This window comes from Perognathus longimembris, chromosome 6 (assembly GCF_023159225.1).
Source record: "Perognathus longimembris pacificus isolate PPM17 chromosome 6, ASM2315922v1, whole genome shotgun sequence".
Classification (NCBI taxonomy): domain Eukaryota; kingdom Metazoa; phylum Chordata; class Mammalia; order Rodentia; family Heteromyidae; genus Perognathus; species Perognathus longimembris.
The window spans coordinates 1,521,662-1,543,851 of record NC_063166.1 but is presented as its reverse complement, the minus strand read 5'-3'; the positions used below and the strand labels follow the sequence as shown (position 1 = coordinate 1,543,851).

Sequence of the window (22,190 nt, the reverse complement as noted above, 5' to 3'; positions counted from 1 at the left end):
CCCGCCCCCGCGCGCCGTGCCCGCCCCCGCCCGCCCCCGCGCGCCGTGCCCGCCCCCGCGCGCCCCCCGCGCGCCGTGCCCGCCCCCGCCCGCCCCCGCGCGCCGTGCCCGCCCCCGCGCGCCCCCGCGCGCCGTGCCCGCCCCCGCCCGCCCCCGCCCGCCCCCGCGCGCCGTGCCCGCCCCCGCGCGCCGTGCCCGCCCCCGCCCGCCCCCGCGCGCCGTGCCCGCCCCCGCCCGCCCCCGCGCGCCGTGCCCGCCCCCGCCCGCCCCCGCGCGCCCCTGCCCGCCCCCGCGCGCCGTGCCCGCCCCCGCCCGCCCCCGCGCGCCCCGCGCGCCCCCACCGCGGCCGGCGGCCTCGGCCTCGCCACGTGCAGGGGCCCACGAGGCCGCAGCCCTCGGACCCCGGGCGCCTCGGACCCGGGCCGCGCGAGGGGAGGCCGAGCGCTGGTCCCGCCCGCCTTGTGCGCAGAGCTCCGCGCGCGCTCTGCCCCGAGTGGGGTGGGGTGGGGTGGGGTGGACGCGCACCTCGTGTCTCACCCGCCGGACAGGAAATCTCACGGCTTCCAGACTGGGGGGGGGGGGGGGCTCCGAAGCGCGGTTCCCCATCGCCGGCCCTCGGCGCCCCCCTCGGCTCACGGGCGGGCGCGGGGCGCGGGGCGAGCTCCGCCGGGGGCACCGGAACCGGGTTCCGAGCCGCAGCCGTCCCGGAGAAGCCGCTTCGGCAAAGACGGGCTTCGCGTGAGCGCTGCTGGGTCACAGCGCTAGCCGGGAACCCTCTGCCACGGCCCGGGAAAGGGAGAGCTCCCCGCCCATCACTGAGGGGATGAACCCACCCGCGCCAGGCCCCGCGTGACCTGCCGCCGCCGTGACACGCGCCCCCACCCCACAGTGACACGCGCCCCCACCCCACAGTGACACGCGCCCCCACCCCACAGTGACACGCGCCCCCACCCACAGTGACACGCGCCCCCACCCCACAGTGACACGCGCCCCCACAGTGACACGCGCCCCCACCCACAGTGACACGCGCCCCCACCCCACAGTGACACGCGCCCCCACAGTGACACGCGCCCCCACAGTGACACGCGCCCCCACAGTGACATGCGTCCCCACCCCACAGTGACACGCGTCCCCACAGTGACACGCGCCCCCAGTGACACGCGTCCCCACCCCACAGTGACACGCGTCCCCACAGTGACATGTGTCCCCACCCCACAGTGACACGCGCCCCCACAGTGACACGCGTCCCCACCCCACAGTGACACGCGCCCCCACCCCACAGTGACACGCGCCCCCACAGTGACACGCGTCCCCACCCCACAGTGACACGCGCCCCCACCCCACAGTGACACGCGCCCCCACAGTGACACGCACCCCCACAGTGACACGCGCCCCCACAGTGACACGCGCCCCCACAGTGACACGCGCCCCCACCCCACAGTGACATGCGCCCCCACAGTGACACGCGCCCCCACCCCACAGTGACACGCGCCCGCACAGTGACACGCACCCCCACAGTGACACGCGCCCCCACCCCAGTGACACGCGCCCCCAGAGACATGCATCCCCACAGTGACACGCGCCCCCACCCCACAGTGACACGCGCCCCCACCCCACAGTGACACGCGCCCCTACCCCACAGTGACACGCGCCCCCACAGTGACACGCGCCCCCACAGTGACACGCGCCCCCACCCCAGTGACACGCGCCCCCAGAGACATGCATCCCCACAGTGACACGCGCCCCCACAGTGACACGCGCCCCCACAGTGACACGCGTCCCCACCCCACAGTGACACGCGCCCCCACCCCACAGTGACACGCGCCCCCACAGTGACACGCGCCCCCACAGTGACACGCGCCCCCACCCCACAGTGACACGCGCCCCCACCCCACAGTGACACGCGCCCCCACAGTGACACGCGCCCCCACGGTGACACGCGTCCCCACGGTGACACGCGCCCCACGGTGACACGCGTCCCCACGGTGACACGCGCCCCCACGGTGACACGCGTCCCCACGGTGACACGCGTCCCCACGGTGACACGCGTCCCCACGGTGACACGCGCCCCCACGGTGACACGCGTCCCCACGGTGACACGCGTCCCCAGAGTGACACGCGCCCCCACGGTGACACGCGCCCCCACGGTGACACGCGTCCCCACGGTGACACGCGCCCCCACGGTGACACGCGTCCCCACGGTGACACGCGTCCCCACGGTGACACGCGCCCCCCACCCCAGTGACACGTGCCCCCACAGTGACACGCGCCCCCACAGTGACACACGCCCCCACCCCACAGTGACACGCGCCCCCACAGTGACACGCGCCCCAACCCCACAGTGACACGCGCCCCCACAGTGACACACGCCACCACAGTGACGTGTCCCCGCCCCCACAGTGACACGCGCCCCCACAGTGACACACGTCCCCACCCCACAGTGACACGCGCCACCACGGTGACACGCGCCCCCACGGTGACACGCGCCCCCACGGTGACACGCGCCCCCAGTGACACGCACCCCCACAGTGACACGCGTCCCCACAGTGACACGCGTCCCCACCCCACAGTGACACGCGCCCCCACAGTGACACGCGTCCCCACAGTGACACGCGCCACCACAGTGACACACGTCCCCACCCCACAGTGACACGCGCCCCCACAGTGACATGCGTCCCCACCCCACAGTGACACGCGCCCCCACAGTGACACGCGGCCCCACAGAGACACGCGCCCCCACAGTGACACGCGCCCCCACAGTGACACGCGCCCCCACAGTGACACGCGCCCCACCCCAGTGACACGCGCCCCCAGAGACATGCATCCCCACAGTGACACGCGCCCCCACAGTGACACGCGCCCCCACAGTGACACGCGCCCCCACAGTGACACGCGTCCCCACAGTGACACGCGTCCCCACAGTGACACACGCCCCCACAGTGACACGCGTCCCCACAGTGACACACGCCCCCACAGTGACACGCGTCCCCACAGTGACACGCGTCCCCACAGTGACACGCGCCCCCACAGTGACGCGCCCCCACAGTGACACGCACCCCCACAGTGACACGCGCCCCCACAGTGACACGCACCCCCACAGTGACACGCGCCCCCTACAGTGACACGCGCCCCCACAGTGACACGCGCCCCTACAGTGACACGCGTCCCCACAGTGACGCGCCCCCACAGTGACACGCACCCCCACAGTGACACGCGTCCCCACAGTGACACGCGCCCCCACAGTGACACGCGCCCCTACAGTGACACGCACCCCCACAGTGACACGCGTCCCCACAGTGACATGCGCCCCCACAGTGACACGCGTCCCCGGGGCCGAGCTCCCCGTAAGACACTGCGCAGCCCTAAGAGCAGGCGCGGAAGACGAGCCGGCTCCCACGCGAGCGTCATCCTTCACAGCTCACAGCTGGCATCTCCGTGAGTGGAAGGACGCTCTGAGCGCTGGGTGCGCGTCTTCGTCTCCGCGGCCTCCGGGGGGAAGGGACTCCGCGGGCGGGCGGGCGGCTGGACGGGAGGCCACGGCCGGGCTCAGAGCAAACGGCCCGCCGCCGCTCCGGGCAGAAGCCGCGCTCACCGGCTCGAGGAAGGGAGCCGGAACCGGAGCGGGGCTGTTCCTAAGGTCATCAGAAAGTTCTGGGGGGCAGGGGGGGCAGGTGCGCCCCATGCAGGGGCAGGAAAGCTGGGGGGGGTGCAGATGCGCCCCACGCAGGGGCAAAAAAGCGGGGGGGGGGGGACAGTGCAGGTACGCCCTGGGCAGGGGCAGGAAAGCTGGGGGGGGGCGGTGCAGGTGCGCCCCACACAGGGGCAGGAAAGCTGGGGGAGACAGTGCAGGTGCGCCCCACGCAGGGGCAGGAAAGCTGGGGGGGCGGTGCAGGTGCGCCCCACGCAGGGGCAGGAAAGCTGGGGGGCGGTGCAGGTGCGCCCCACGCAGGGGCAGGAAAGCTGGGGGGGACGGTGCAGGTGCGCCACACGCAGGGGCAGGAAAGCTGGGGGGGGGGGCGGTGCAGGTGTGCCCCAGGCAGGGGCAGGAAAGCTGGGGGGGGACGGTGCAGGTGCGCCCCAGGCAGGGGCAGGAAAGCTGGGGGGGGCGGTGCAGGTGCGCCCCACGCAGGGGCAGGAAAGCTGGGGGGCGGTGCAGGTGCGCCCCACGCAGGGGCAGGAAAGCTGGGGGGACGGTGCAGGTGCGCCCCACGCAGGGGCAGGAAAGCTGGGGGAGACAGTGCAGGTGCGCCCCACGCAGGGGCAGGAAAGCTGGGGGGGGCGGTGCAGGTGCGCCCCGGGCAGGGGCAGGAAAGCTGGGGGGGCGGTGCAGGTGCGCCCAGGGCAGAGGCGTGGGCAGGCCCTAGAGGCCCGCTGCTCCACCACCCGCTCCCCGACCTCCCCCTCTGCAGAGGAGCCCACGCGGCTGTTGGGGGGCAGGGCCATAACCGCGCTGGCCACTTCCTGCCGACCTCGGGGAGCCGACAGGGAGGCAGGCAGCCCCCGGTCCCTCTGCAGGGCCGGCCCAGGGGACCTCTGTAGAAACGGGGTGGGAACAAGCCGGCGTCCATCGCTGTGGCCACCGGAAGCTTCGTGGAGTCTGGCAGCGAGCTAGCTGTCTGGACACTCACCAGCACCGGTGTCCGCTGGCTCACTCCTGCAACCCCAGCTCTCACTCAGAGGCGGAGCTCGGGGGACCACAGTGCAAAGAGACTTGGAGCAGGAAAGTTCATCTCCAATTAAGCCAGAAGTGGAGCTGTGGCTCAAGGGGTAGAGCACCATCCTTGAGGGAATAAAGCTAAGAGATGGCGTCCAGGCCCTGAGTTCAAGCACTAGCACAACTCCTCTCTCGCTCTCACTCTCTCTCTCTCTCTCTCTCTCTCATAATGTAAAATCCAGAAGGGAGGAAGAATGCATGCTTTTCTCTAGGTCTGTAAGATGGAATAAGGCTTTGGATTGCTACCTCAAATACTATTTGAATAAACACAGGAAAAGTTAAAGATAAACTGCATTCCATACTGTAGCCTCCGAATCAGCCATGTTAGGTTTGTTGGCCTTGCCAATGTCATTCTCATGCCAAGCGCGTACAGATTTGGTAATCGACACCTACTCTGTCACAGTTGGAAGTGTTGTGCACTTGAAGTACGCTGCTGAGCTGAATTGCCATAAAATGCAAGCCAGTGCCGCTCTCCTCCTCCTCCTCCTCCTCCTCGGCACCGAGCGCGTGGGCTGCTGGAGTCGCAGCCAGACGTCCTGCGCGTGGGAGACGCGGTAAACACACACACGCCCACACCCGGTCCACGCCTGTCGGGGGCTGATGGCCGGGCACCAGTGCCCGCTATGTGGCCAGGCACGCCATTTTGCGTCATCTTATTTTGACACAATGTTGGTAGCGTGGCGCTTTCGTGCCTGACGAAAGTATTCGTGGCAACCCAGGTCTGACTGAGGCACTTCGTGCTGCCTGAAATCTCATCCACACAAACTCAAGATCTTTCCTTTCTCAGGGAACTCTTGGGGACCCGGATCAGATTCAACTTAAAACAAAACCACAGACGCAGCACCTGCGGTTCACCACCAGAGGGCGGCGTCCACAGCAAGAGTACACCCCGCCCCCCCCCCCAAAAAAAAACCAGGCTTTCTTATTTTGTAAGTGACATTGATGCAAGAGTAACAGTAAACCACACGGGGGCCTTTACACTCTGACGTCGCCGTGGAACTTCCTTCTCGTGCTATTAGGGTAACATTTATTCCTAGTATTTACAGAAGTGCAGATGTCCACCTTAGCTGCGGCTGAGGATACAGCCCTCTGGACATGCCTGCGGGGTACACTAAGAAACCCGATACGCCCCGGCCCTCTTAGGGTTGAACAGCTGGTCAAACGAGACTATAAACAGTTCGTGGAATTTGCCGGCTGAGTGACGAGTCCAAATTCATTCCCAAGGAGCCTGATGATTAAGTTACGCGTCCCTGCCGCACGGAACACAAATCCCCGAAGCCCCTGCAACCCTCGGTGACGCGGCGCGCGAGGTGTCTGCTGAGCTCCTGGCATCGCCGTTTGAAGGATGAATGGCCCGCTCTAATTCCCAGAAGCTCTGCTTGCCAACGAGCCTGTGATTTATCTCAGCAGGAAGCAAGGGGGAAAGAATGCCGACCAGATCTGTGACACCGGCCCTCCTGACGGTGCCTGACTGCCACGGGAAGTCTTCATCGTCAGAAACAAGTACCAGGGCTGTCAATTGGCTTCGTGAGCAGGACTCTCACTGGCAGGATAGACTGGCCAGGCCTTCTCGTTTCAAAATAGGGCTGGAAGCGGTGGGGAATGGCGGATTTCTCCTACGCAGTGTGTCGGGCCTTCCAGACGGCAAGCTGCTGGAAACAGGCGGCGGGAACCGCGATCGATGGCCGCGAGCGGAGCCCAGGTAGTGCGGCCTGGCTACGAGAGACCTCACCGCCTTTGGAACAGCTATCTTCAAATGTGGCACTTGACAATATAAGTTTCTTAAGCAATCATTCTAATGCTTAAAAAAAATCCAAGTCCTCATGGTCGTGGCGGTCAAAAGTCTTAAATGCCAGTTTTGAAACTATCTTGTAAAACATGCTATTACTTAACCCGACAGCGAATGGGGAGGAGCCGGGGACCTGGAGGCCATCTTGCTCCCCACCTCCCCCTGCTGTCCCTCCTCAGCGCACCCCACCCTCAAGGGCGAGACACGCGAAGCGGGCGAGCAAGGGCCTCGGTAGAAAGCACTGGACAACGGCCGGGAAGGAAGTCTGAGACGCCCCCTTCCCGAGCCACAGCCCGGCATGGGGACAGGTGCCCGCCGATCCCGGCCGCGTGACAGGAGATGACCCAGGACATGGGGTTCCGCGCCGGGGGCGGGGGGGAACTCGTGAGACCCCATCTCCGTGGAGCCGGGCGGGGGGTGGCGTGAGCCACGTCCCAGCGACCAGGGCAGGATTCAAACTGAGCCCCTCATCCCCAAACAGCCCGCGTAAGGCAGGTCTGGAGACGTGGCTCCGGGGTGGGGGGCCTGCCCAGCCAGTGTGGGGTCCCCGATTCCAAACCTCAGGACCGCCAAGGACAAAAAGAAAAACCTCCTCAAAATCGCTTGATGATGGCGCAAGGCGGAGACACCGCGCGCAGGACACCACCCTGTACCTAAAGAACCCCATGCACTCTACGTCCAAGCTACTTGAGCTCACCCGGACGTTGGCAAAGTAGCAGGATACAAAGTAAGTCCTCAAAAACCAATGGCCTTTCCGTATGCCAACAATGCAAAGATTGAGGCTAAAATCAAGCAACTCCTTTTGCAATGGCCTCAAAAAAAAACAAACTTAGGAATAATCTTAACCAGAGAAGCGAACGACCTCTATGATGAAAACTTTAAAAACCCGAAAAAGGAAATTAAAGCAGAACTAAGGAAATGGAAAAACCTCCCATGCTCCTGGATTGGGAGGATTAACAACTTGAAAATGGCAATACTGCCAAAGGCTACCTACAAATTCAATGCAATACCCACCAATATCCCAACACCATTCTTCAATAAAATGGAGGAAGCGATCCAAAAATTCACATGGAGCAATAAAAGACCCGGAGTAGCACAAACAATCCTGAACAGGAAGAACAGTGCTGGAGGAATATCAATACCAAACTTCAAACTCGATTTCAAAGCTATAGGAGTAAAAACAGGAGGGAGGGGAGGGAGGAGGGGAGGGGAGGAAGGAGGGAGGGGAGGGAGGATGGGAGAGGAGGGAGGAGGGGAGGGGAAGGAGGAGGGGAGGGGAGGAAGGAGGGAGGGGAGGGAGGATGGGAGAGGAGGGAGGAGGGAGAGGAGGGAGGAGGGAGGGGAGGGAGGAGGGGAGGGGAGGAAGGAGGGAGGGGAGGGGAGGGGCAAGGATAGCCGAAGCTTCAGGAAGAGGCCAGCCGGGTGCTGTGCCAGGCACTGGGACCCGCGTGGCGGTCGTGGGTGACAGTCCCCACTGACGCGGTGTCAGCTCAGGGCGACGGCTTTTCTCCACCGCGGGAATCAGGGGCGGCTGCCGCCTCTCTCCGCAGTGGCTCCCTTCCACCCGCTGCTCCCGCCGTGCCCTGTGTGGGCCGGAGGAGAACTGGTCGCCCTTCTCGAGTGTGGGTCCGCGCTGGCGGCCGCCACGCTTTCCCAGGCAGGAACCGGCTTCGGAAGGCGCCCGGTTCCCAGAGGACACGGAAATCCACCGTGCTCTGTACAAAGAACAGCAGCGGTTCTGAACCTACTGCATCTCTAGAGAGCTCTGAACCACCTTCCCAGGGACATGCAGACGCGTAAGCAATACAAGCTTTTTTATATAATACTCAGGGAGTTGGGAAGCCCCACAGTACACATAACATAGGTGGGCCTGTTCCCCAGAGTTCATCAACCGCACTGAGCTCGTTCACACAGCAGTGATCACTCACTGCTCCCCAGAGTTCATCAACCGCACTGAGCTCGTTCACACAGCAGTGATCACTCACTGCTCCCAGAGTTCATCAACCGCACTGAGCTCGTTCACACAGCAGTGATCACTTACTGTTCCCCAGAGTTCATCAACCGCACTGAGCTCGTTCACACAGCAGTGATCACTCACTGCTCCCCAGAGTTCATCAACCGCACTGAGCTCGTTCACACAGCAGTGATCACTCACTGCTCCCCAGAGTTCATCAACCGCACTGAGCTCGTTCACACAGCAGTGATCACTCACTGTTCCCCAGAGTTCATCAACCGCACTGAGCTCGTTCACACAGCAGTGGTCACTCACTGCTCCCCAGAGTTCATCAACCGCACTGAGCTCGTTCACACAGCAGTGGTCACTCACTGCTCCCCAGAGTTCATCAACCGCACTGAGCTCGTTCACACAGCAGTGGTCACTTACTGCTCCCCAGAGTTCATCAACCGCACTGAGCTCGTTCACACAGCAGTGATCACTCACTGCTCCAGGAGCAGGACACGCCCTGCGTGTTATAAATCTTTATAGACTTGAACGTTCTTATGTTCTAAAACTTCAGAATAGACTTGAACTCCACCAACGAAAAACCCTCATCAGTTTGCCAGCATACCAAGTACCTGTAGAGAAATATAAACGCGTGTCCCAGCCTTAGCAGCGTGTGCGATCAAGTTACTCCATCCACGGTGACTTAGTCTTCCTTTTGCAAAAAACACTTTGCAGAGCCATTTTAACAAAAGTATTCTTTCGACTTCGAGGAGAACGTTTGCTAAACTTCACTTGAACTCTCAGCTCGGTGCCTGGATGGAGCCTGCGAGAGTATCTGGACACCTGCTTGGAGAGGGAGGCAGCATTCCTTCTGCTTCTCGGGAGAAACCCTGCCCCCCACCCCGTCAGAGGCGGGGATGGCACCTCCGTTCACCGGCAGGGAAGACCATCACGGGCAGAAGGCACGAAGCAGACGTAGTGTTCCCCGTCTGCTTTGAAGAAGGGAAAAGCAGTACCTCGAGAACAAAAATGCCCTCCCAAACGCCCGTGTCAATTAGTCACGTGAGGAGCTTGACTTTGTTCCTATCATTTAGTCTGCATTTTTGCTGTGATGCCAGTGATCGTTAGAAAGAGTGGGGGGACGGGGGGTCAGACTGTGATCCGCTTACACAGATATCACTGCATCCATGTGCCTGGCGGCATTTATTCAACGAGGCTCAGAGAACTGGAAGACGATAGTTTTATACTTAACACGTTACAGGCCTTTCCTTAGGTCAGCTAGGATTTTGCAGAGTGCAGGACATGTAGGAAACATAAATCTGAGTGGGCACTGCAGTCCAGGCCCCGGGGTCAGGGCCCGGGGTCAGGGCTCGGGGGCAGGCAGCAGGGGTCCCAGGAGTATTTATCTGCCGGGGAACTGTCTTCAAATGCAGAGGTTTGGGGAGCACAGGAATGGAAACCGCCCCAGGGTAGCTTGGAGCCCACCTGTGGGGTGCAGGTGGGCCCCTGGGCTGAGTCCACCAGCAGGCAGTGACCTGGGGGGGGGGGAAGAGGTGCCATCATCCCAGGCTGCCCCCCCCCCGAGGGGAGAGATCAGCACCCTCTCGATTCCCCCACATCTAATCTGGGGGCTCCCCGGTGGTAAAAACCCACTGCACTGGGGGACACAGAAATGAGGGAAGCTCAGGGGCGACCCCTCGAATTACAGAATCGGGCAATGTGTGGAAATATAAACAACACGGACAGACAGAGGGCTCCCAGTCCAGACAGGTCTCACAAAACAGCACGGTAACTTGTTTCCTTATGATTTTCCTTTGCTCCTTCCATGGTGAGGGGAGGAGGGGGGGAGGAGGGAGGGGGAGGAGGAAGGGGAGGAGGGGGGCGGGAGGGGGGAAGAAGGGGGAGGAGGAGGGAGAAGGGAGGAAGTCCCCATCATCTATAAATTCCTAGGGGCCAGAAGCCACCACTCCTCCGGAGCCCCGCACGTATTTGGCACCCAGTAAACGTGTGTTGAACTAACTGAGCGGATGAGTGAACAAATCACATCTAAGTGGGGTGGGATCGGTGGAAATAAACGCAACTGTGGAAGCGGAAATCCGGGGGACGCACACATCATGAATCCTACGAGCAACTCACGCGGCGCTTTCTGCGTGAGCGAGAGGCTCTTGAAGCCCATAACACCCGGGCCTGCGTTTCAAGCCCCCTCCCTGGGGGGCTCTCAGATGATTCTCGGCGCACCCAGACCCGTAGCCGGTCCTGTGGTTTCAATTTATTTTATGATGAGACGCTTCTCAAAATATATCATTACTACTTCCTTCGGTTCTCTCTGGGTGTGATGGCGTAATGCATTAATCTCTAAATGAAAACAGGATGATTTGTTGGAAGGCCTGTGTGCTTATTCAGGCCACCCCAGAGAAACGAGCCTCAGCCGCCGAGGAGAGTGAGGGGGCCTTGCTCCTCTGGCCGCGGGCCGGCTCTCACGCCGACCCACCGTCTCCAAACGTCGTCAGGAAAATCAAAGTCCCTCAGAGCCCCCGACCCGCAGCCAACTCCCCCGCCACAGTGTTCACTTGACTGGAAACTCCACTGCCACGTGACTCACGGGGAGAAGGAGGCTTCCAGAAGACAGCCCCTCCTCCAGGGCGGAGGAAGGCAGACCCTCCACGCAGAAACACAGGACGCAGCCCGAGATCTCACGTTGCTGTTTGATCGAAATCTAGGCATCCTACCTTGGGCATCCATGTGACAAAAAAAAAAGATCCCAATGCAGTAGATGATGAAGGAGGACATTAGAGGAAAGGGAGGAGAAGGAGGGGGAGGGCAGGGCAGGGCAATGTTCTATGGGCTTGTTTCTTGCTGTCAGATCCACAAGGAGAAATGGAGGGACTGTCAAGGAAGCTCTCTGCAGAAGCAGACCTCAGGTTTCCTCATGACTCCTAAAGCAACTATGGAGCAGCAAACACAAGATTATGGTCCCCTAGCTTCACACCTAAGTCCCCACGAGATGAAATAAAGAGGATTAAAGAATGGCTAAAAACAGGCTGAGCGCCCGTGGCCTACGCCCGCCATCCCAGCTGCTCAGGTGGCTGAGATCTGAGCACCGCGGTGCGAAGCCAGCCTGGGCAGAAAAGTCTGCGAGCCGCTTTCTTTTCTCCAATGAACTACTCAGAAAAAGCCAGGAGTGGCGCCGTGGCTCAAGTGGTAGAGCACTGGCCTTGAGCACAAAGTCTCAGCAACAGTGCCCAAGACCAGCAAAAAAATAAACCCAAATTACTACCTTCCACGAGGAGGGCCGGTGAGCCTCCCCTGCGTGTGCTGACGCCCCCGGTTCCTTCTTCGCTTGCCTGCCGGGTCTCGGGGGACACACAGCCGGCAGTGGCCGAGCCAGCGCGGAAACCACGGCTCCTCCGGCCTGGCTCGTCCTGTGGCCTGCCGTCACTCCCGCCCCAGCTCCCCCAGGGGGGCTCCCGGCCCTGCCCCCCACCACTCGTCCCCTGCACCCCCCGACAGGAGGCCCCGTGCAGACACCCCAACTCGCTTAACAAACTGCGTTTTGCCCACATTCTGAAGCCTATTACGCTAGCATCCCCCAAACGTATGGATCTGAGTTATTAACTGTGACTCATCATTCTTCATCACCCATCAGCACCGTTGCTAGCACACAAAAGCTGTGCACAACCCTTGGGCACTTAAATGCATGCCGAGGTCCTTGCTAATGGAAAGAGGGACGGCTCTGGGCTGGGCTGGTTACTGCGCAGCACCGCCCAATGCTGGGCACTAGAGGGCAGCAGTGACCGCGCACAGACGGGGCCGCCCAGCCCCGGCGATCACTGGCACTGACGCTGAGGACGAGAACACAAGCCGTCCTGGCTGCTTTCTCCTCCTCACCGTGCATTTGCCGCCACCAGGGAGGGGGAAACCGACCGGCCGACCGACCGAGATGGTGGGCATCCCTGATTGTAGTTAAATGGGAACGGAGGGGGAGAGGATACGATTTAGCCAGTAATGAGAACAGCCTATCTACTTACTTCCATTCCACAGGGGCAAGTTCTGACCACACTGTCCTTCCAACTCAGGAAGGTAATGTCACCCAGAAAATGCCCTCGTACCCTCAGCTGTGTGAGCCCAGGGTGCCCGGACACCGGCGGCCCCGATCTTGCTCCTTCCGGGGGTCCTGGCAGCAAATGCTGGGGTAGGACGGGGTCAACGGGTGATCAGGACTCTGTAGACAGGAGACAAGCCTGGTGCTCATTGAGCATTTTAATGTCCTCCTAAGCCCTCACCATTGTGGTAGACTGTCAACAGAGCTAAACATTGCTCAACAGCCATAACTGGGAAAGCAAGCAAGCGCTACACCTGTCCCCTACACTCCTGTCCCTACACACCTGGCCCCACACACCTGTCCCTATACCCATCCACTACACACCTGGCCCCATACACCTATCCCCACACACCTCTCCCTACACACCCATCCCTACACACCTGTCCACATACACCTGTCCCCACACACCTGTCCCCACACACACCTGTCCCCACACACACCTGTCCCCACACACCTGTCCCCACATACCTGGCAAGGGAAACAACACCCCAGTCAATTCGCAAATTCTTCATTTCTTTGTGTCCCCCTTGGTGTCTGCAGGTGGCAGGGCATTGTGACGTTTCACATCGGTAAACCTCGTACCTGGATCAACCCCCACCCCGTCGCCCTCCCCAAACCCACTTCCCCTCCCTTCAAACAATTTCAAGTATCACCGTCTTGTTTCCATATGTACCTATGTTGACCGACATGTTTTCACATCTCTCTGTTTCATACACACTTGACGGAGGCAGTCTGTGCGCGCCTTACACCATCCTCACAACACCCCAACCCTGGGCCAGCCCGGGCCCAACAGCACACCAGGGGAGAAAGACAGGTGCTGCGGGCATAACCCAGGGGCTGCTACAGAGCCACAAAGAAAACAGGTCATTTAGGAAAGAGATGGAACCGGATAACATACATCATGGTGAGCAAAACAACTTCAAAACATCAAATATCATTTGTATTTATTCATATGTGGAAGCTAGACTGAAAAGACACATGTATTCGCGGAGATGCACACGTTTATACCAAATGCGTATATACACATAGATACTAGATCTCCTCCTCCTCCTCCCCCTCCCCCTTCCCCTCCCCCCTCCTCCTCCTCCTCCTGCTGTTGCTACGGGGTTCCAACTCAGGACTGGGCTGTTTTGCTCAGGGTTGGCAGTTGATCACTTTGAGTCAAGCCTCCAGTCTGGCATTTTGCTGTTTAATGGGCTATGGAGTCTCACGGACTCTTCTCACACACATTTTCTGCCTGGGCTGGCTTTGAACCAAGATCCTCCGATCTCAGCCTCCTGAGTAGAGATTACAGGTGAGAGCTACCAGTACCCGGTGTAAATTCTTTTTGATAGAAACCAATTATTTTAAGATGGGAAAAATAATCTAATAAATCATATCCTTTGAATAAATGATCATTAACCTTGGATAAGGTACTCAGCAGTCAGCCTATCGGGCCTGCGTGGAACTTTATTGTGCTCTGAACCACAAGCACGTAACACAATGTGGAGCACGACAAAGACAAAACACCTCAAAATCCGTTCCTTACAAAAGCGTTCAGCACAGTACAGGAAGGTTATTCATAATGTGGTTCAAAATGCGAGACTGTCCAAACATGGAGTCCCCGTGGCCTTTCCTCCCTGGGGTGGGAGCCGCCGTTCCGGGCTCCGTGGAACCGAGCGCAGGAGGGGGGCGCGGAGCGCGGGCGCCCACCGCCACCGACGCACGGGCCGGGCGGCCGGGGCGGCTTTGCTCAGGCTTCCACCGCCCTTTCCTCCTCTTCGACGGCCCCGTGGGCCGGGCCTCTTGCTCCTGTCTGGGCGCCGGGTGGCCCGGGCTGACCTCATGGCAGCCACGCTCAGCTTCCCGCCTCTGCTGGGGCCGGGGGCTGGGCAGAGGGAACCGCACCTCGGGGCTCCTCGAGGGGAGGGGGGCGCCGCGGCCCCGCGCTAGTAGTTGGGTCCTTTTCGGAACGGGTCTGTCCCCACGGTCACGCGGAAGCACAGGGCGGGGTCGCACACCCCGGGGACGCCGGGCTGCCCCGGGACGCCGGCCTGCCCCGGGGCGCCGGCCCTGCCGGGGGCCCCCGGCGCTCCTGGGGGTCCCTCTCGGCTCGCCCCCGGGGGGCCCTCGGGACCTAGGGCGAGACGGGACGGCCGCCGGAGGGTGAGCGGAGCCCGGGCCTCGCCGGGAGCCCCGGGCGGAGACCACGCAGCGGCCCGGGCGGGCGCGGGGAGGGGCGGGGAGGGCGTCCCGGCCTTTCACACACACGGGCTCTGGGGTCCGAGCTCAGTGATGGGGTCCCCGCCTCCCCCCCCCCACCCCCCCGCCGCAGCCCAGCGGAGTCGGATAAACCCCTCCACCACCGCAGCTCCTGGAAGCTTCCAGCGTGACCTGAGCATGCGCAGCAAGCATCCGCCGCACCCCTGCCTGCCTTGCACGGGGTCAGGGCGCCACGTGCACGGACCCAGCTACTGCGTGGTGAGGCCACGGTGTGGGCGGTGTTACCAGCACCATCTCATCCACGGGCCCGAAGCTGAGCAGCGAGGCTCCGCCTCGGCCTCCTCGGAGCCAAAGGTAAGCGCAGGGTCACCGGCAGAGGCGCACGCGCACAGGGTCACCCCAGGCAGAGGCGCACGCGCACAGGGTCACCCCAGGCAGAGGCGCACGCGCACAGGGTCACCCCAGGCAGAGGCGCACGCGCACAGGGTCACCCCAGGCAGAGGCGCACGCGCACAGGGTCACCCCAGGCAGAGGCGCACGCGCACAGGGTCACCCCAGGCAGAGGCGCACGCGCACAGGGTCACCCCAGGCAGAGGCGCACGCGCACAGGGTCTCAGGCGCACGCGCACAGGGTCTCCCCAGGCAGAGGCGCGTGCGCAGATCCTCTCTAGGCAGAGACCAGGCAAGCCAGGCCCTCTCCAGGGTTGGGGTGGTTAGACTAGCAGATAAAGGGGTAGCACCAAGCGGCTCACAGATATAAAGTGACGTAAAACCTCCGTGTTTGGCATGTGCATCAGTGAAGCTGAGGTTCATGGAAGAGGCTAAAGCAGGAGGTTCGCGCCAGCCAGGAGCTCGAGGTCGGCCTTCGCAGCCGGGCCTAACGCCCCACTGCCAAGACGCACAGCAACACTCACAGGCCCAGATAGGGTCTCACCTGGGAGCCCCGGAAGGCCTGGTTCTCCAGGGTGTCCAAACCCGAGGCTCCCCTTGGCTCCGCTTTTCCCCGGCAGGCCTGCAAGGGTCAGATCCATAGTCAGATAACTGCCCTGTGAAAACACAGCCTTCTGCAGGGGCAGAAGCTCGGTGCTCTTCAGGTATGCATTGCAGGGAGAAAGACGCTTGTTTCCCAATAGCTTGCTATCTTTCGTTATTGCAGGGAGGCACACATCTTAAAATGAAAATTGCTAAAACTTAAGTGCTCTAGATGAAAGACTTAATGCGAAATAAATATAAAGACCAGATTTGACCTTATTGTTTAAGTCATATGTAGTTGTTCTTTTATCACTCCCATAAAGCATGTGATTTGTTCAAAAGTAACAGGTAAAAAGACAAGGGTTGTGGATTAAGACTTCACACTGTATCCAGAGGTACGGAGAAGTGAATTGTGGGTTACTACCAAGCTTCAATGCAAAACAATTTCTATTCTGTACTAGAAAAATATTTGGGAACAAGGTAGAAAAAGTTACAAAAGCATAAGAAAAGAAACAGTATCTGTAGTTTTCTATCTAAAGATCTTCATAGAGTAATCAAAATTTCTAAACGCATTATCAACACTTGTCACTTCTTTATAATTCAGCTTTCTTGCTTGAGAATATTGTTTCAGTAAAAGAGAATAAGCTTCAACCCCACTGACAACAATTTTAAAGGCTGCAACTTCACCAAAGAAAGAAAAAGAAATGGTCCTCTTTGGGTCATTTGCTCATGCACATGCAATTACCTTTTGGTCCTCTAGGTCCTGGGCGGCCAGGGGTGCCCATGAATCCAGGGACCCCTTCGCGCCCTGGCAGGCCGGGAAGCCCACGGGGGCCTTCGGGGCCGGAGGGGCCGGGCGGCCCGGGGCTGCCGGGGGAGCCCCGCTGGGGCTGGCACTGGTCACAGTTCGGAGCCCCTCCACTCCGCAGTAAGACTGGTAGCTGGGCTTCAAAACAAAGACCCCCCCCCAACAGCCCTGTGGTTATGTGGCCAGGTGGACGGATGCCTCCTGCATGTCTAAACCATCAGGGGCATCGATAATGCCATGGTCACTTCTTAAACCAAATACATGCATATCTTGGCCAGTCATTTCATTTCTAGAACTTAGGTACAGCAGTAGCCACTGAAGTGTACAATACTATTACAGAGATTGCTTAAAATAGGGAAAAATGAATGAAAATACCCCTTAAAAGAAAGTCAACTATCACCATCTACATTTGTGAACTTAATAATTGGGTAGTATTTCAAAAGTAATTAATGATGGAATATAAAAAGTGCTTCATTAAGAGTTATAAGAGCACATATAACATTCCATTTTTATGAAAATATTCATCAATAAGGCCAGACATAGGTTTGTAATTATGCCATTTTCTTCTTTCTTATATCTTCAACAATTTCTACTGAATCTAAGTGACTTGACAGTGTTGAAGTTATTAATAATGACTCTTGAGACTTACCTCTTAACACATCCGTGCAGACTTGCCGGATAAACTGCTCTGAAAGTTCCCTGCCCTGCGCAGACGATTCAGAGGTCCCTGAGCACGCATGGAGTGGACAGACGCAGGGGCACGGGGTGCGGAGGCGCGGGGCGTGGACGGGCATGTGGAGTGGGCAGGTGCCAGGGCACAGGGACGGGGCATAGGACACGGGGCGGGGGTGCGCACATACCGGCTTTCCATCCACGCCGGGCAGACCCCGAGGGCCCGAGTCCCCTGCCTGCCCCTTGGGGCCCTCGGGCCCCCTCAGGCCATGTGCCCCAGGTTGTCCTCTGGGTCCAGCAGCACCTCTGACACCAGGCTCCCCCTTGTCACCTCTCTGAAGTCAAAGCCGGCTTTAGTAAGGGTCTATTGGGTGTTTCGGAAGGCGCGGCAAGTGCATTGTTTAAGAGTGCTTCCGGAGGCCTGGGCCAATGCTGCTTTGGACAGGCGGCATCTGGGGAAGCCCGGTGCGGGACGGGAAGGGGTTTCCTGCTGTCTGGACGGCCCTACAGTAGGCACTGTGCACTGAGCAGGGTGTGCAAGCCGTGAGCACGTGTTGGGGGCACAGGGAGTGCTGGACGGCAGGGGCCCGGGGCCCTGTGGGGCAGCCCGCTTCACGGAGAAATGAGCAGAGAACAGATCGACTGTGTTAGCAAAGACACGGCAGCGTGTTCCTAATTCAGTATTTTCCTCCAGATCCTAGAAACCACTCATTAGTCATTTCTACTGAAGGGCATGAAACATTTTTGTTAAAACCTCAAGAGCTAGGGCTGTGCGTACAGTAATGAGAGAATGAGCGAAGGGAGCAGCAGTCATGGGGAAACGTACCTCTCCTTTCGCGCCATGGTGACCTGGGATTCCCTGTGAAAACAGAGAAGAAAACATACCCTGCGACACATACACTAGCAGAATGTGACAGGTGCCACCAGCGTCAACTAACCAGCAGTTTGGACACTGGGTAGAATTAGCATCAGAAATTCACATACAGCAAACCTTTGTACACTGGGCACAGGGCCTCACACTTGTTATTGTTGCCACTTAGGAGGCTGAGTTCTGGAGGATTATAGTTTGAGGCCAGCTTGGGGGAAAAGTGTGATACTCCTTATCAATAAATTTTAAAAATGTGCAGTGCTATATACACACACACACACACACACACACACACACACACAGTGATTAAAATGGTTCCTGCAAGATCATTCTTTAAATACTGAGGTTAGCTTCTGAAGAAATACAGAAGTGAGCCCCACCAAAAGAAATCTTACAACTGAAAGCCTGCAAGAGGAAGAATTCTCCAGGTTCCAGGAGATGTTATACTATCTTCTCCACTGCTCCCTACTCTAGCCTTGTTTAACTAAAATGCATCTGTGCGGAAGCTTCCGCTCTGTGAGACATCTTGTCCTGGTGGCCCTCAGTGACTCGGATCTGCCTGGGAACCGGGCCTTGGCTCTTCTCCATGGCCAGGGTTGAGTCTCAGCACTCCAGCTCCTCCTCTAAGGCATGTACAATCCAACTCACAGAGAACAACTCAAAAAAAAAGAATTACTCTATGCCTTCTGGCCCCGGGCATGGCACCAGATGCATTTTCTTCCAGTTGCATCTCCATGCCACCTCCTAAATTGGATAGGGAAACAACTGTTTGGTTCCTCGCAGCAGCTGCCGTGAGGAAGGGTGGCCGGGGCAGGCCTGTGCGAGCCCCTGAGAGGAAAGGGCCCGAGGCCCTAGGAGCCTGCAGTCTCCCCGCCGCGTGCCTGGCGCAGGAAAATGGCCCTCCGCTAGCCCAGGGAATAGAGTTTCCTGCATCATCCTTGGGGTCGGAGTCAAGTTGGGGAAAGCATAAATTAAAACATTTTTTTCTTGCACATAATTCCATGTAGGCACACAGAGCCCATGTCTCAGTGGGCTTTGCTTCTGTTGCAATCCATGTGCTCAGGCCTGTAGCCTCTCGCCCTGGCCGCCATTCCATATTTCACAAGGCCGTGGGGCCACATGCCTTCCAACGCTGCCCCCCTGGGCTCTGTCTCCTCTGGGGAGGGGCCCAGGCCCCAGGCCCTGGAGACAGCTTGTGAAATCCTTGACCTTTCCCAGTTCCTCAGGAAGGCCATGCGCGGAGGCTCTGGGTAGAAAGTTTACTCTAGAACGAGCGAGAGGCCGTCGATCCTCCACTCTGACAGACCCCAGCCAACTTCCCATGGTGGAAAGCACGGAGAAGAAACAGCAGCAGGCACGGGGCGGCCCCCCGCACCCAGAACCCCTCAGCCGTCCACCTGCACACACGCTCGCAGCTCTCCCCCTCCACTCACGCTCGCAGCCCTCCCCCTCCACTCACACTCGCAGCTCTCCACCTCCACTCACGCTCGCAGCTCTCCCCCTCCACTCACGCTCACTCGCAGCTCTCCACCTCCACTCACGCTCGCAGCTCTCCACCTCCACTCACGCTCGCTCACAGCTCTCCACCTCCACTCACGCTCGCAGCTCTCCACCTCCACTCACGCTCGCAGCTCTCCCCCTCCACTCACGCTCGCAGCTCTCCACCTCCACTCACGCTCGCTCGCAGCGCTCCACCTCCACTCACACTCACTTCTCGCTCACTCGCTCGGCCAGCAGAGACCAAACTTCACAGCCACCAGTGTCGGCAACAGTGTGATTCAAAAGTCAGTCCCCAGCAAGGCTCAAACATGCACCTCATGGTTTCGTTTCATCTAAGGAACACAAAGAGATCAATACCTGTTGTCCTGGGCTCCCTGGCTGTCCGGCCTCTCCCTTCCGGCCCTTGGAAGGTTGATACACAGTGTTACTTGGCACATAGATGGCCCCGGCGTATATAAATATAAATTACATATTACTAAAAGAAACGGTACTAAGTAATGATGCAAATATATAAACAAGAGACAGGAAAGCTAGTCATTCAGCAAAACTGCAAAGGAAAACCAATGCAATCTTACAGTTAAGTGAGTAGAGGCAAGGAATAAGCTACTGACTTACAGGAAGCAAGCACAAGATAAAAAGAGTTTAAATTCTGAAGGATGTGGGCATTTGAACAGTTTCAGCAACACAACTATGTTCACTATGGACCACCTTTAAATTTTAACCATTTAAATATGTAATTACTGTTAAAATTCAGTGAGAAAACATTTTAAATGGAGAGCTTCAAGTCAGAGCACATAGGAAATGACAGAAATTAAAAGTCTGGAAACATATTTTTCTGTCTAAATAATTTTTTGATCCCAACCCTGAGATATTGTGTCAAACTGAAGCATGCTCTCCTTCCTCTACAGGACAGGACTCGTGCTTTCTAGGGGGCCTGAGGGCCAGGCAAAAATTGAGTGGAAAAAATGAAAGTGCTGTGGCTATGCGATGTCTGTACTTACACAGTGATTTCTCAACATTTAAGGGGCAGCCCATCTGTACCTGCTGGCTCCTCGGGGCACTGAGAGGAGGCTGTGATTGTTTACCGAGTGATGAGAAAAGAGTTAAACCAGAAATGAGGCCCGGAGTGTCTGATGGTGTCAAGGCAGAATGGATGGGGTGAGGGGAGAAAGAATGACTCGTGCTGTGTGCAGCCCCGAAGGGTGGGAAAGAGGCAGCCACGTGGAGAGAGGGCTGGAAGGGGTCTGAGGGAAATGGCCAAGGGTAGAGCCAGCACCTCTGTGGCTAATGTGGTGAGGAGAAGGGGCAAATGGACAGAGTGGCAGGAAGTAACGTGGCTGGTCCGGGAAGGAGGTAGCTCAGGATACACTGTCCTGTACTGGGGCCACTTCCTGTGGTGGTGGACACTGTCCTGTATTAGGGGGCACTTCCTGGGGTGGTGGACACTGTCCTGTATTAGGGGACACTGCCCAAGGTAGGCACACTGTCCAGTACTAGGGGATATTGCCCTGTATTGGGGATACTTCCTGGCGTGGGGGGCACTGTTCTGTATTGGGGACACTTCCCGGGGTGGGGAGCACTGTCCTGTATTAGGGGGCACTGCCTGGGGTGGTGGACACTGAGTACTGGGGACACTTCCCAGGGTGGGGAGCCCTGTCCTGTATTAGGGGGCACTGCCTGGGGTGGTGGACACTGTCCTGTATTGGGGACACTGCCCGGGATGGTGGACACTGTCCTGTATTAGGGGACACTGCCCGTGGTGGTGGACATTGTCCTGTACTGGAGACACTTCCCAGGGTGGGGGGGGCACTGTCCTGTATTAGGGGGTGCTTCCCTGGTTCAGGGACACTGTCCTGGGTTGGAAGACTTGTCCTGGATTGGGGGACACCAGCCAGATGCATGGTAGACCAGAGCAGGGGTGAAGCACGGGAGGAAAAGGGAAGAGAGGACGAAAGAGATAAGCAAGGGAAACAACTGGAAGTGAACGAGAAAGAGATGGCCTCTGAGTGTGTGTGTGCGCGCGTGTGTGTGTACACAAGGAGCTGTGTGAGAGGGCCCATGGCAGTGATTAAGAATCTGTGAGCAAGGTTCAGTTTGGTTCTGGATGGAGTTGAGCTGTCCCGCATGACACCGAGGGCACCAGGGTGTGTGGGCCTGGAGCCCCCACTTGCCAAAGTCACCCCACAGCTGATTCTATGACTAAGGCAGTGGTGGTAAGACTTTAAAAACTGTCTGAAAGGTGGATTTTGCCATGCAACTCTAGAATGTTCCACACCTGCCGTGAATAGTGCACTGTGGAGCACACCCCTGAGCGTGTGAGCAGCGTCGCTCTGGTTTAGTTTGGTGTCGCCCCAATTGCGTATGTGTAAAAGGTGTCAACGCGTGCTCCCTGTCCCCCTGCGCTTTCAGCTTGCTCTGTATCCAAGCTCGTTCCGCACAGCTGAGCTTTGCGGTTATAAAAGTATCATCAGAACGCTGTCTGGGCACTGAATTCATCACCCATGGCTGGGGGAAGACAGCATGCCTCGTTGCCTTCAATGCCAACACACCACCATGATGCTTTCCAGAGCCACCCCTCCCCCAGCAACAGACCTCCCTGCACACGGCCACGGGAAGGGGCC

At 59.0% G+C, this 22,190-nt stretch overlaps 1 protein-coding gene across 1 annotated transcript in view; it reads right to left on the bottom strand.

Moving 5' to 3' along the window:
• Positions 1-14,475: 14,475 nt before the first annotated feature.
• Col21a1 (collagen type XXI alpha 1 chain) overlaps positions 14,476-22,190 on the bottom strand; it is a 50,244-nt gene continuing 42,529 nt past the window's right edge. Inside the window, 7 exon segments of the mRNA XM_048347292.1 lie at positions 14,476-14,663; positions 15,684-15,761; positions 16,467-16,667; positions 17,179-17,233; positions 17,390-17,536; positions 18,028-18,060; positions 19,927-19,971. Of these exon segments, the coding sequence (XP_048203249.1) occupies positions 14,476-14,663; positions 15,684-15,761; positions 16,467-16,667; positions 17,179-17,233; positions 17,390-17,536; positions 18,028-18,060; positions 19,927-19,971 (747 nt within the window).